This window comes from Curcuma longa, chromosome 10 (assembly GCF_044706935.1).
Source record: "Curcuma longa cultivar G26 ecotype Majalengka, Jawa Barat chromosome 10, ITB_CL_G26_1.1, whole genome shotgun sequence".
In the NCBI taxonomy this organism is placed as follows: Eukaryota; Viridiplantae; Streptophyta; class Magnoliopsida; order Zingiberales; family Zingiberaceae; genus Curcuma; species Curcuma longa.
The window spans coordinates 558,690-573,546 of record NC_133870.1 but is presented as its reverse complement, the minus strand read 5'-3'; the positions used below and the strand labels follow the sequence as shown (position 1 = coordinate 573,546).

General features: G+C 33.6%; 1 protein-coding gene across 2 annotated transcripts in view; it reads right to left on the bottom strand.

The window, feature by feature from the left end:
• Positions 1-14,857, bottom strand: part of LOC141836265 (cullin-associated NEDD8-dissociated protein 1) — a 39,520-nt gene that overhangs the window by 24,043 nt on the left and 620 nt on the right. For both annotated transcript variants that reach the window (XM_074723708.1, XM_074723709.1), the window contains exons 2-10: positions 14,571-14,649; positions 14,309-14,478; positions 13,026-13,236; positions 7,862-8,030; positions 7,536-7,665; positions 775-889; positions 515-672; positions 313-436; positions 3-53 (exon numbers count right to left, since the gene is read on the bottom strand). In XM_074723708.1, coding sequence (XP_074579809.1) covers positions 3-53; positions 313-436; positions 515-672; positions 775-889; positions 7,536-7,665; positions 7,862-8,030; positions 13,026-13,236; positions 14,309-14,478; positions 14,571-14,606 — 1,164 coding nt within the window. In that variant the 5' untranslated portion in view covers positions 14,607-14,649. The remainder of the gene's footprint in view (positions 1-2; positions 54-312; positions 437-514; positions 673-774; positions 890-7,535; positions 7,666-7,861; positions 8,031-13,025; positions 13,237-14,308; positions 14,479-14,570; positions 14,650-14,857) is intronic.

Genomic DNA, 14,857 nt, shown 5'->3' with positions numbered 1-14,857 from the left:
ACCTTGACATTCTCTTCTCTTTCTTTGAATCTTTCGATCAGCTTGGGGCATGCCTACAAACAGCATTAGGAACCATCTAGACCATAAGAAATGGGGTATAGAAAGTGGGCAAGTTACACTCATAACAATACTGCCAAGTAAAAATTAAAAAGGAAATATGCATGTCAATTTTCAAATAGAAATACACAACTTCAAATAAAAACCATAAAATTCAGTTGTTAGAAGATAGAACAGTGGTGATCACAAATATATATATGATCTTCCAAGATTATATGTAGCATAAAATAAAAGAAATTTAAATACTTCACATACCTCTGCATACAACATTGTAAGCATCTCCGGCCGTGATACAATAATTGCCTGTAAGCATTTGGCAGCTGCTCTTCTAACTTTCCAGCTTGCATCCTCGTCATCAGTATACTCATTTTCACTTTCACTGCAGAATTTAGAATTCAGAGCAAAAACACAGAAAGATAGTTCTGAGGTTATGCTTATAAACATCTAAGCAACATACTCATCTTCCTCCTCCTCATTCCCTTCTTCATCAGTGTCCTCTTCCATGTTATCAGTAAAGTTTGGATCATAGCTTAAATACTCCAAAGTTAGATTTAAAATATTATCACAGTAAGGAGATATGTCCCTTGGACATCTAAGCAGAAAACTCTCCAATGCCTGAAATAAGTTGGAAAAAGGTACATCTAACTATCTTTTACACAATGATAATGTAATCTATTTAAATTATGGAGAAGTTAACAAGGACCTAGGCCAAATTACCTGCAAACTGTATTCACGAAGTTCTTCATCAGATTCTGACGCACTCTTGCAGTAATTGATAAGCAATGGAACAGACTCACCAAGGTGTGGCCCAAAACGATATCCAACAGATCGACTAAAAGAACAAGAGTATGCACATTAAACTCTAATAATCTACACAATTAGGCATTACAGATGCACATTTAAAACAAATCAAGAAAGCAAAATATGATTGGTAAGTCAAATTGCTCAGAAGAGACTAGAGAACAGACATGAATAGATAAAAGTCACAGAAACAGGCAAGTTCAAATAGTAGCAAATAGCTCATGACAGAATCTAAAGATATATAATGGCAAAGACAGAAGATGATAACACTATCATACCTCCAACCAAAGTAGATGATAAGCAAACTGTAAAGTGCAATTACTTTTTTTCAGGCTAGATTAAAATTTTAAATATCTCATTGGTAAATAAGCTTAAGTGAATTTATCAAATATTTCATATTACAGACAAATTAGTGTGTGCAGAGAAAAGACCAGGAAATTCACTAACCAGTCGACTCAGTGTTGGTTGACATTGAATTTATATGTTTGATTTACTGTAGAATTTACTGTCAGTGATCTTGATATATACTGGACCTTGTAAGTATTGATTGTGTTGATTGACTTTTGATCCATATTTCAATCCATAAGTTGAACAAAATCATGAGATTTGTTCATTGATTTATATGTAATTGTTTGCAATCTATGATCTAAATTGTTTATCTGTGATCTGCAATTTGAGTGGTTGTGATCTACGATCTAAATTGTTTATCTGTGATCCTGTCTCCATTGATAAAAGGTTTTTGGTTGAAGCCCAGTAGCTGAGTATACCAAATAAATCAGCCTATATTTTAATTTGTTTAACCTTATAGGTCTTGTATAATATGAAGTATAGATTGGATCTAAGTTGCACAATGAAACTTGGTTGGTTGTGTACTTGTGTTACTTTCAAATGGGTAGGAACCATAAAAGAAGTGACTTGCAGGATGTGATGCGGATTTTGGAAGATCAGATTCCAACTGGCGAATGAATTTAGAGGACCAAATTCATGGAAATGAGAATATTGTGGTTGTGACCTAGAAGTTCATTAGGGTCTACTTTAATCAGGAGCTACTTGATCATGATAGAGCTTAATTTGACATAAAGGCTTATATATTGTAGGCTCAGTTTAAGAGGTGGAGACCAAAAGGAAAGAATGGGAGATCATTGAGCTCATGCAATCCAAGAAGGCCACCTTGGGATAGTATCTATCATTAGCGAATTATTTCTCTTTCCATTTGACTAATCATGAATTATCTATTGATGTGTTGTTAAATTTTCTAGGGGTGTATGATTAAGGTGTAGTGAATGATGATATATTTTTGTGCATTAGATAAGGTCATTGTTACAAATGTGCATAGATTGATGAAATGTACATATGCTAAAAAAAAGGAGAAACTCTAAAGGAATAGTTCATGTTGTTCATGTTGAGTTTGAAGAGAGAATTGTGATGTGTTCAAAACTGGAGACAAGGTCAAGGTATGGGGCTGGCGATTAAAGTAGGGTTAAGTCCAAATGTTATTTGAATTTAGGTCGCCTATAGTGAAACCACACCGAACGAGGAACCTCAATTTATCTTATTGTCTCTTCTAGTTGGCTTCTTCTAATTATGCTGTGCTTTTAATCTCTTATACTTCATTTCATCATAGGATGCTCTCATTGATTTTCCTTGATTTGCATTCATGCTGTGAAATCATATGACCTATGATGATTATGGACATTATAAAATATGAGATTAGGATGTAATGTATAATAGACAAAGATATGATGTTTATGGATATTAGTATCTCATTCAATGACACACAGGTATGGATCCAAATGTCCAACAAGATTATTTATATTATAAATTTTTACCCCAACAATAGGGGAATTGGATGGCAATTCAAAGTGGTTGGTGTTCAAGTGTCAATGTCACACGAGTACATAAATGGTGGATAAAAAGTCCATATATAAAAGATGTTAATCGATAGATAATGATGATCATGCTTTAGCATCATGAATTGTTTTATACACATGAGCTACTAATGAGATATTCTTGCAATATGTAAAATGATACGTAACATAATTTAAGACTACCTCCCATATATTAAGCTCTTTCAAGATGTATAATTATAGTGATCACCAAGCTTGTTAGTTGGACAGTGTCGAACATGATGTAATTCGAGCTTGTGTACCCATGTTTGAACAAACAAGCGATGCCACTTTCAAGGGGAGGTAAGAGTGGATGGGAAACCTAATTTAGTTCATTGTTACTCAATTTATCCTTGTGGCATATATTGAAATTTCATGTCATGAAATCCAACACAATCAAAATTTTAACCTTCCAATAAAATTTTGAAACCCAATACCAATCTACATAGCTAATCTCTCTGGTGTCATCCATGCAAAGGACTAATATATTGGACCAGGCAATGATGAATTTTGACTAATGTTTATTAGTCGAGGTGCTTGTTATATTTTTGTAACTTATTTTTCTAAAAATTTTAATTCAACTACCTCAATATTTAAAATGTCATTGGAAGTTAGAGTTGGCCTCCTACCTTTAGGGCACACTTTACATCATGTTGTTTAAAATTGGGTTGTACTTCAAGGTGTAGGTCTCTCTTCTTCACTGATTTGTGTAGAGTTCTAGTGTTTCAGGCTCACATTCCTCCTAATCACATAAGTCTCATGTTCCTCCTAATCACAGGAGTCTGAGGTGGTGGCATCTCTATCTTTACAAACTTCATCGACGAGACAAACTCCCAGTTTGCCACACTTCCCAATAAATCTCAACATTGTCTCTTTGCCATAATGATAGTCGCTCAATTAGCTCCTAGCTATCAAGCCACTAGTAAGGGGTGAACCCGAGATCTAGCCCAACAGTTTCATTATAGGAGCTAAGTTAAAGTCATAGGCACAAAAAAAGATCAAAGGATGATGTAAAAAAAACAAACAGGGAAACCAAACTTGCAAAGAAACAATTAGATAAGTAGGCTAATTAAACAAGAAGACAGAGACTGAGAAGTTCAAAAAGATGGTAAAAGAGATCTAAAAAACTTTTTTTTTACAATTTTCAAATTTTTCTCCTTTGTATTTGTCTCATATTGAAGAACTACTAGTGAATATCAAACCATAAAATTTTGTTGGTAGCAACTTCAATTAGATTAGCCATTTTATATTATTTTCAACATCTCTTCTCTCCAACTTAGATGGTTGTAAACTTCTCTTTCTAGCATTTCTCCCCTTTCAATGTAAATTATTGAAACTCCAATCTTGTTTTTTTAATCTGAAACACTTTTCTCTATTAGTTGCAAGTTCAAGGAAAATAGATTAGTCCGTCTCTCTTCTAGTATTTTCTTTTTCTCGAGTAGATGCCAGAATTTACAAAGCTAGAATCATAATGTATCTACTTCACTCTACAACCTTTCACAAGTGTCATTTCATTTTTCGAAAAATTCAAAATCCTATGCTATCTTCAATGTAAGATGAGTAAGCAAGAAGATTAAATTAAATTCTTTGTAAGTCAACATAAACTTTGTCATTTGACAATTTCTCTCACTTGGTGTCATTAATTTTCAATCCAACCATCAAAACTTCAGAATAAATTCAACTTTTTGCATCTTCTAGCCATTGTAGCAGCATTACCTTCCTCTGTCATTTCATTGTCGCAAAGTTCAAAATACTGTGCTATCTCCCATTTAAGATAAGGACGAAGATTATATTAAATTCTTTTAAACAGGATTTGAAATCTCCAGCCATGCCAATGTTTTGGTCTTTGACTGGAAGATACTATTTTGGTATCATAGCGACCTTTCGATGTATGGTATCATTGATAAATTGGAGATGGAAGGAGAAAGAGATGAAAAGAAAAAATGAGACAACTATATAATTAAGCACAGTGTTTGTTTTCCATTTGAAATGCTATAATTTGGACATTATCTTCTACATATACAAACTATAAAAAAAATAACACTATTATTGAAACTTTAGCGTGTCAAGAGATGTCGAGTGTTAATATGAAATAATACCCATCGACACAATTGACACAACAACACAAGAGACATTATCTCAATGCCAAGTTGTATCAAGTTTCCATAATTTATTAGAATGATATATTTCGACTATTTCGTCCGGCACGGTGTGAGATTTCAAACTCTGCTTTGAGTCAATATAAACTTTGTCCTTTAACCGTTTCTCTCTTGGTGTCATCAATTTTCAATCCAACCATCAACATTTTGAGAATAAATTCCACTGCTTGCATCTTCAAGCTACTATACTAGTATTACTTCCCTCTTTGTCATCGAAAAGTGCCTTTCTCTGTTTTAATTTTCTCTTTGTTCATTAACAAACTAGACGTAGATAGTGTCTGTGATCCAACTTGAGACGGTGTCAACTTGAGAGGGTGTTAGAAATCATATCAAGTTATCAGATTCATGATTACATGTTGAATAGGTTTAATCCACTGGATATTTAAATACAAATTATTATAGTTAAGTCCTATAAATGTAACATAATAATTATCCTATACAATAATACTAACAAAACAATAATTCACCCCCTTCTCGACATAAAAAAAAATCTTGGATCCATTGGAATGTACTGATGGGAAAGTCTTGAAAAACCGTTCCGGTGAATTCTTGCAGAACAAAAATTTTTCGGAAACGATTTCAAGTTGTCCTCATAGTTAATCAAACCAAGGTTTGATCAACGCATTTAGATCATTGGGCTCTTGTGTTTGGTTTACAGGATCCGAGATAAAAGGAATAATTTAATTATAGCGGAAACATAAATTATACCTCTTCTTAACGGGATGTCTAGAAAGAGTTGAAGACCTCTCGATCTTCTGTTGTATTCCTCTCCTCTTCTCGAATGTTGTGTGGGCAACGATCCTTCGAGATGATTCCACCAAGTCTCTTCACTCCGATGGCAAGCATGCAATGAACCAACCCTTTCTTTCCTTCTCTTTTGCTTCTCCTTCCTTCTTCTTGTTGGCCGCCGGCCCTAGAAGAGTTAGAAGAGGAGAAGAGGAGCTGGCCCTAGGAGAGCAAGGGAAGAAGAACTCCTTAGAGGCCGTCGGCCCTAAAGAAAAGAAGAAGAGAAAGGGAGGAGGGGAGCCGGCCCTTCACAATGAGGGAAGATGTGTCCGGCCCTAGCACAAGGAGAGGAGAAAAATTTTCCTAGTAGTAATTTTCCCTTTGCAAGCCTCCTCTTTTATAGCTTAGCCATCTCACAAAATTTGGTATGATTATAATCAAATCACATCTTCTTATCCAGATTTGATTAGAAAAATCATAACCAATTTTGTCTGCGGAAGAGATAAAATTATGATTCTAATCAAATCAAATCTCATCCAGATTTGATTAAAAAAATCATAATTAATTTTGTCTGCAGAAGAAATAAAATTATAATTCTAATCAAATCAAATCTCATCCAGATTTAATTCTAATCAAATCAAATCTTATCCAGATTTGATTAGAAAAATCATAATTAATTTTCTCTGCGGAAGAAAATTAATAATTTCGTAACGGAAATTTAATCGGAATTTCTTAACAAAATTTTTCTCCGAAAAAATAATTTCAGAAATTCTTAAAATTTCCTATCCGAAATTTCATATAATTTTCTTAGATGGATACGAGGTTTTATCCAGAGGCTACAGCAGGGACCTAGAGGAGAAATTAATTTTGGCCTCCTGATGGACTTGGGCTTCCTGTGTTCTTCCTGAACACCCAACTTCAATCCCATCAATAATAACTCATTCCACTAGAGAGTTATTATTGCACTACCGCACCAATCCCATATTATAATATGGACTCCTTACTATAAGTACATTAATCTCCCTGTGTTTAAGATATTGTATGTCCGTTAATTAAATGAGTTACTGACAACTCGAATTTAATTAACTTCTAATCTAAGAGTAGTATCACTCAACCTTATTTATCATGCGGACAAAGTCCACCTGCAGGGTTTACATGATAATCCTTATGAGCTCCTCAAGGGGACATCATCAACCTATATTTAGGACACAGATTCCTTCTATAATTAACAACACACCATGTACATAATACTACTTCCCAACTCATCAGGTCTTTTGATCTATCGCACTAAATCTCACCCTTTGATGAATAAAAGAAATATATACTAAGTACATGTGTTTGTTATTATATTGGGATTAAGAGCATGTACATCCATTGTAACAGAAGTTTAGTTCGATTATATAGTCAGTATAAATTGAACAATTCTCAGATGATCCTGCTCAATACACACTTAGTGTACTAGTGTAATTCTATAGTCAAGACAGACTAAGATCAAATTACACTACAACCAGTTCAATGGTTTGTCCAATCCATCTTGGTTGTGAACACTGTTTGTAATCTATAAGGTACTGATAACATGGTCTTCTGTGTGTGACTCCGCACACCATGTTTATCTACAATATAGATTAAATGGAACCTTGCATAAAAACTAAATACAAACATTGACCAAATGTGATTCTTATTTCAGAATGTTTATTTACATAGATAGCTAGGATTCTAGTATACATCCCAACATGTACATCTAACCAAATTTTTTATGGTTAATGTCGGTCAAGCATACATAAAACCACTCAAGATACCACATTAACAAGGCAAATTAGGCAAATACATATGCACAATTTGATAGAGAGGAGAGAGAAACAAATCAAAACTATTAAAACATAAAAGTTGGTGAATGGAAAAATACCTTAAGGCTCCAATCATTTGAATGTTTGTCCTAGCAAATTCAGGTTTCATGTTCTTGCTTTTCAACAATCGAACAACTTCAGATGTTGCCTTTGCCAGCAGATCATCTGGTAGACTTGAGGCAAGTGATGCTAAAGGCAACAAGAAATGGTATACACTCAATTTCAGAATTATGACATGGAAGCAGATGATGTACTACTTGTGTATATAAGAGACCCTCAAAGTGTGTGTGTGTGTCTGTGTATATGAAACACTTAAAAAGAAAAATAGAGCTTTGAGGATTCACATGCAAAAAAAAAGCATCACATAAAATAACTTATTCCTCACCAATACAAAGAATTGATTTCTTTCTGACACTGGCTTGATTGGAACCCAACTGGGAAAGAAGAGCAATCAGCAATTCCTCGTGAGCATCCTTTGTCATCAAGTTTCCAAATTTTTGGAGAGTGTCACCTAATATGTCAAGGCACTCACACTTTATTTCATTACCCTTCCCCTGTCACAAAAGAGCACAAGAGAAGTTTAGTAAGAATAGATCTGTTGCCTAGGGAAGCAAGAATTCCTGAAAGAGTAAACAAATGATACCTGTAACAGAACAAAAGCAAACAGTTACTGATGGATTTTATTTTCCAATAGGAAATAGAACAATAATAAATAGTTAATACTATATCAAGCACACACAAGTTCATGGTCACAGATGATTATTAAAAGAAAACAGCATAGCAACATGAACAGAGTTGTATCCTCTGCAACATAAATTAGAATTATGTCAGACCAACAAGTCAACACAAGTACTCAATTACAACTAGCTAATGATAGAGTGATGAAAGGGGATAAAATAACAAAAGAACAAACAGGAAAATATAACTGCAGTGGTGATAAGCATTCATATAAATGTCATTATTGCAATAGTTCAAGCAACCTACAGATCCTGCCATTAGTTTATCAAAGTCAATGCCATACAAATCAAGATGGTTAAATTTAGACTGTGAGACAGAAACAAAGTATGGTATGCTCCCAAGTGAAGGAAGAAAACGAGTATGGAAGCTGGATGTGCAAGTCAAAATTAGTCACCAATACAATAATACGTTAGAAGATCTTAAGAGCAAGCTAACTGCAAGAATTGTTACTGCAAAGGTGATAAAGCCAGCACTAGTAATGGAACCACAAGCTGCAGGAATAATGAAATGCGAAAGAGAGCAAAGACATGTGGTCAAGGGAAAACAAAAGATGAAAAGACACCATGATGCAATAGAAGTAACAGAAGAAATGACAGGGCTGGCTGACTTGAATTTCTAAAGGAATAAAGATAATACAAGGGAAATAGTAATTACATTAAATAGTAAAAAGGAGTTAACCATATGGATGAACACAATACAGCATAAGAGCAATAAACTTTGTGTGGCAAAACTATTAACTCAAACATTGTAAATTGGGGGGAAAACCCCCTCTTCTGATGTTTTGCTAGTTGTTTAAAGTAGCATAGTTACCAAAAATATATATATAGCACTAGTGGAGTAATTGAGACCTTTGATGGTAAAATGTTGAAGTTAATTATTTTTCTTCAAAACAATATAATATCCACTTAAATTGAAATTAAGTAGGGACCAAAGTTTGTAAAATTATAGGAAAATTTGAAGGGTGATAAATGGCAAATAGACTACAGAGAAAATATCTGACACTTAGAGAGATGTCAAAACAAAATATTACATTTTAACAATTTTTTTATCTTTTAATCTTGCAACTAATGAAGATAACTGATGATAAACAAAAGTCAGATTAAGATTCTAACATCTATTATGAGAGTCATTATGATCAAGAGAAAGAAAGTAATCTTGTCTAAATCTTCCACTCAATAGTAAAAAAATCATGAACACAAAAGAAAAATAGGATTGCGAACAAGGTTGAAAATCTCAAGCTAATTTGGTTTCTGACCAAAACAACACGATTTTCTTAATGTGTGATATTGTGTTGATACAGTTTTGGTATTTAATTTCAGATATACGTACATACCAATAAAAAAGTTATTTTCATTAATATTTGAAAGCAATATCCTGCAAATTATTACAAAAAACTCTACCACCTTGCTTATAGAGGTATCTCACTATCTAGTGTTCACATTTCATCCCATAATATCTTTTGTTTTCAATAAATCTATAAATTTTTTAATTTTGTTCTTTTTGTTTCCTTTATTGGTTAAACAAAAAGTTAATTGTTTCTATTTATTTCCTCTGTAGGAAATGAGAACTCACTAGCTAACTGAAGAAAGAATTTCACCATGTATAAGATGTGTATTCTATATCTAGAAAGCACATATGTGTTAATGCTTGTACAACATTATTTTTTGCAAACTAAAAATTGTTCAAATGAGATTAAAATCCCTTGTAATCTTCTTCATCCAAAAGAGAGAAAAACACTCTTTCTTCCGTTTTAAAATTCATGTAAGAAAACATTATTGACTATTCTTTTACAAGTTGTTACGTACTCGTCTAACCCTTACTATTTGACAAGATACAAAGGTTAATATATAACTCTTTTCTACATCATTTTTAATATCATAATAAAATTAAATTGAATAAATTATATCATTTTTTATAAGCAACAATAAGGTCTTGTATATAAATTCCTAGTGTAAAGCCTTTGTTCCTCAAAAAAATAAATGATAATTAAATCTATAGTTCAAACTTCAATCAAGCCCTATAATTAGTTGTCAAAACATAAATAGCTTTAAAATACAAAAGAGTAAAATTTATGCAATTTACATTGGTTTTGAAATAATTAATCTAAATTTTATTTTATTTAGCAAATCCTGTAGCTGGGGGACACCAGTAAAAAAATGATTCAAGTAGAAGCCAAATAAAAACACCAAAAAGTAAACATCTAGCAGAACAAAGAATGCACAACTATATTTGCTTTTTATTTCTTTCAAAGTATACATCTTTGTTAATCCATTAACTACTAAATTTTTTCTTCAGTTCAAGAATTATTATTTGAATTTAGACCAAATGTTAACTTTTATCTAGCTTTCAATTAAAATTTTATTATACATTGATTATTTAAGCAAAACCAAACTAATTATTATTAGGATTTTTAGAAGCCTAAATCGAAGCATAATTGGGGTGTGGTTGAGTCCTTTAGATAAGGTTTGTTATTTTGGTTGAGTGGGTTCACATTGGATCCAATTTGAATTCAATTTGATCAATTTAAGATTGAACCAAATTTATTTTGATTCAAATCAAGTTCGATTGTGATTTCTGATTCAGTTGGATCTAACTTGTGGATGAGATTCTAATTTATTTATTTTTCTCCCGTCTCTCTCATGTCCTCTCTCTTGTGACACAGGAGCAGTCGCCTCCCACCCAATCTCGCCTCACTCTCAAGATGTCAGAGCAGCCATCAATTCCACTTGTTCCTCCTTTCTCCAGCGGGTAATCATCTTTCTCTCCCACTCTCAATGTCGCTCTCTCTCCCTCCACCCTCTTCTCTTTCTTTAATGTTGACACATGGGTCTGCATCTTGTCGCTCTCTCTCCCTCTATCCATGTTGAAATCACCTACGTTAACGAATTTCAGTGTCGATCAGAACGAAATGTTCCAAGATTTCAATCAGCACAACTCAACACCTAAAACCTTGATAGTGAAACTAAAATGCTAATAGTACTTCAATTTTGAAGCAAAAGGGGGAGCAACAAATTTAATTTCTAGCTTCAAGACCTAGATTGTTGCTTGTGATGGGAAGAATAAATGAATATGGGAAGTTGTAAGTAGCACCTAGTTGGTGAGAAAGTCTTCATGAAGTACAAGGTTTCTTCAAGATAACAGGAAAAGTATGAAAGTATTTTCTATTGAAATCTTCCCTTTTTAATAAATTCTACCCTTTTGTTGTTCCACTTTTACAAAATTTAGCTACTCATTCTATTATCAATTGGTACATATCTTGGTCATGTTTAACTTGCACTAATCAAACTTTTCGTTGTTGGTTTGTCACAACCACATGCTTTGGTGCCTAGGACACTATAGCACCCTAGGTGCTATAGTCGCAACCTAGTGTAGAAATGCAACCTCATGTTACAACTTGGTAGTCGGGCAAATGAAGTGTTACATGTCAATGATGATGAAGAAGGCTTACATGGTGATTGACATAGAAGGAAGGACCATGGTGGTGGTTCTAGTGTGTCGTAAGTTGAAGTATGATTACTACATAGTAGAGCTCACTACTCAGAGTAGAGGACTAGTGAGCATTGGCGATATATCAAAGGAAGTGGATGATAGTTTGGCTATATGCATCACCAACAGAAAGACATGGGGTAATTGATAGCTAATGTTGTTAAGGAATATCGAGTATCATTTGTTGGATGACAGAGAAAAAACTTAATGACCTATAACATTCACAAGTGAAGGTTCAAACCAACGGTTAGCAACACAACATTGTAATGGGAAGGCAAGATCACAAGAAAGGATTGAGAAAACTTCTAAGGTGTTGGATCTTTGGAAAGCATAAAGATAGTAGCAAGTGTTTGTTGAGGACACATGGAGCATGCTTTTGGAGCTTCTACGGATTGGCTTGGTCAAAGATGGCATGGAGTAGCGAGATCACAGGTATATGATCTCAGCAAGGCCACAAAGAACCAAGAAACAACATGTCATAAAATGGGCAAGGGAGAAGGCAGCAACTGAAAAGAACTAGATGGAGTGAGGCGAGGATCAGAGGCAAGAAGAAAGGGATGTCATGCCACAACATCAAACCTGCTATCACCTTCCAACAAGAAATTGGGGAAGAATTTTGAAAGAAACCATGCATTTTACCAAATTGAAAAGAAAATAGTAATTGTATTCAATAAAAAACTAAAGAGTTACACCTTATATAGGACCATAGTTTCCATGAATACAATAAATAAACAATGTAGAACCACTCTATTAATTTTAACAAGGAGCTTTCGGAAAGATGAAATGAAATAAGCATGCTTAACAGCTTTGAAAAGATATAACAAAGGAAAAATGTGTACAATGATTATGAGTTTATAAAAATATATTTTCTGTGGACCACAGCAAAGCAGAGAGAAGTACTACCAATACTGCCCTAGAGAAGTACTACCAATACTTCCCTATGTTTTAAAATTTTCAAATTTGCCTACTCTAAACCCAATCAACCTTCAGCAAAACCCCCTAGATTGCATTAATCAGGTAGGTGACCATAGCACAAATTCAAAATATTGCATCCTTAATTAGCAGCAAAGGATTTCTTTAAAAAAAACGTAAAAGGATAGTGAGCCTCAAACATTCAAGGAAAGAGTTCCATAAGACCCCCAAAATTTTAAACAATGATTACATAGATAATGTATAAAAAAATTAATTGATTTGAATATTACTAGTAATAGAGACTACATATAAGTCCATGGAGGGATAAAATTCAAATACCGATCCAAAATAATTCATACAAACACGGTTTGATAAAAATGCCCGCTAAAAATAAAAAATGGCATTTAACTTACAGGATTAGTTATGCCCTTTGTCAATTGAGGGCCAAGTGAAACAAGTATACGTTGCGCAAGAGATGGTGTGTTAACTTCAACAATTATCGTCTTCAAGGCTATACTAGCAATATCACGATATTGATCTTTCCCATTCAGCAACTTGTCACAGAGCTTATTCGCCATTTCCATAATTCTCTCCTCACTGACCTTCTTGACAAGAGGAGCTAAGCTGCACTCAGAAAAAGGGAGGGAAAAGATCAATAGCAACATACTGAACTATATCATGCAATTTAAAATCTCCTAAATGACTTGGCTTGAAAATACTACGAAAAAATGTTGCTCGACAACATAGTTGCAGACATACATAAGAAACGATGCTGTCAATTTCCAGGTCTGAGCCAAGAACTTCTTGGAGTGTTGATTGATTTGTTTTTGCAGAGGTAAGAATTACTTTAGTCTATGAACGACAAATATTATGTTTTTCTATGCAAAGGATAATAATGGAGCACAAACTTCTCCTGTAACTCCAATGATACACGCAGTGCAAAGTAAAAAGGGGATGAAAATAAATGGATGAGAAACATCTTAAAGTACATTAATCTCTGATACAAATACATTACAATCATTGTACCACTAGAAGTAGGTACAAATCAATCTCATTTGAGTCCCAAAAGAATAACAGGGGACTTTTTTAACAACTGATACATGCAATCCAAAGTAAAAGAAGGGATGACAAATAAGTGGATGAGTAACATCTTAAGATTCACATAAGTTCACTATAATCACTTTACCATTAGCAGGTACAAATAAATCCCACATGAGCCCCAAAAGAAAAACATGGGTTTTTTGAACAAATCGCAGAATATAGCATATGTAATATCATCCCAGCAAGAAAGAAATTACAAATTTAAAACTTGAGAATAAAAAATACTGCGATCTGACAAATATGTTCTCTTCTAAACAATCTTTTGATACATGTCCAAGGAAAAAAAGGCCATAATCCTGCATGCAACTTTGACCAACATTCAATTCTTCTACACTAATGTATTTAATTAATGGAAAAAAGAAAAGAGACAAAAAACAGAAAACAATGTCAATTACTGACATTATTCTAAATGTTGAAACTCATTTGCCATGCAAATAATATACAAGAACAATAAGACATACCAGCTACATGGATTTATTCAGCCAATCCAGATTCTATAATATCCACATAATAAGCAAATGAATATGTTAATATAAAGTCTTCCAAATCAAAGGCGTCATAAGCGAAAGTCTTGAATATAATGTAAGACTCAAACCATTTCACTGCTAGTCCAGAAACATCTCCAGCTGCATCTTCAAGCTGTTGGAGAACAGCACTTGTTAATTTCAACTCCAGATCAGAATCAGCTTTAAAACCTTCCTTGTTCAGTTCACTAAGCAGATCTGAAGTTGCCATATATCGATAATCCTTATCCTTGCCTGTCATCTAGAGGGCAGTCATTATCATCAGTACCCAAATAAGCAAAAAAAAAAACCTTTTATCAGATTTTGTAAGACTAAAGTTCTGTATGTGCATACCTTCTCCAAAATACTTGTTATATTAATGTTTGCCATATTTAATAGGTTTGACAAACTCAGACAGAATTCTGTACTATGCCTGCACAAATAGATTCCAAGAGTTAGGCCAGTACATAAATTAAGCTCACTACATATGGCGCACCCAATTTTAAAAATCATGATATGTGGTGGTGGATCGTAAGGGTTTATGTAACTAAAAACTACCAGAAACAGGGTCCACAATGCGCCTATTTATTGGTATCATGATCTTGATGAGCTATATTTGTCAAATCAGAGTGCATATCTGA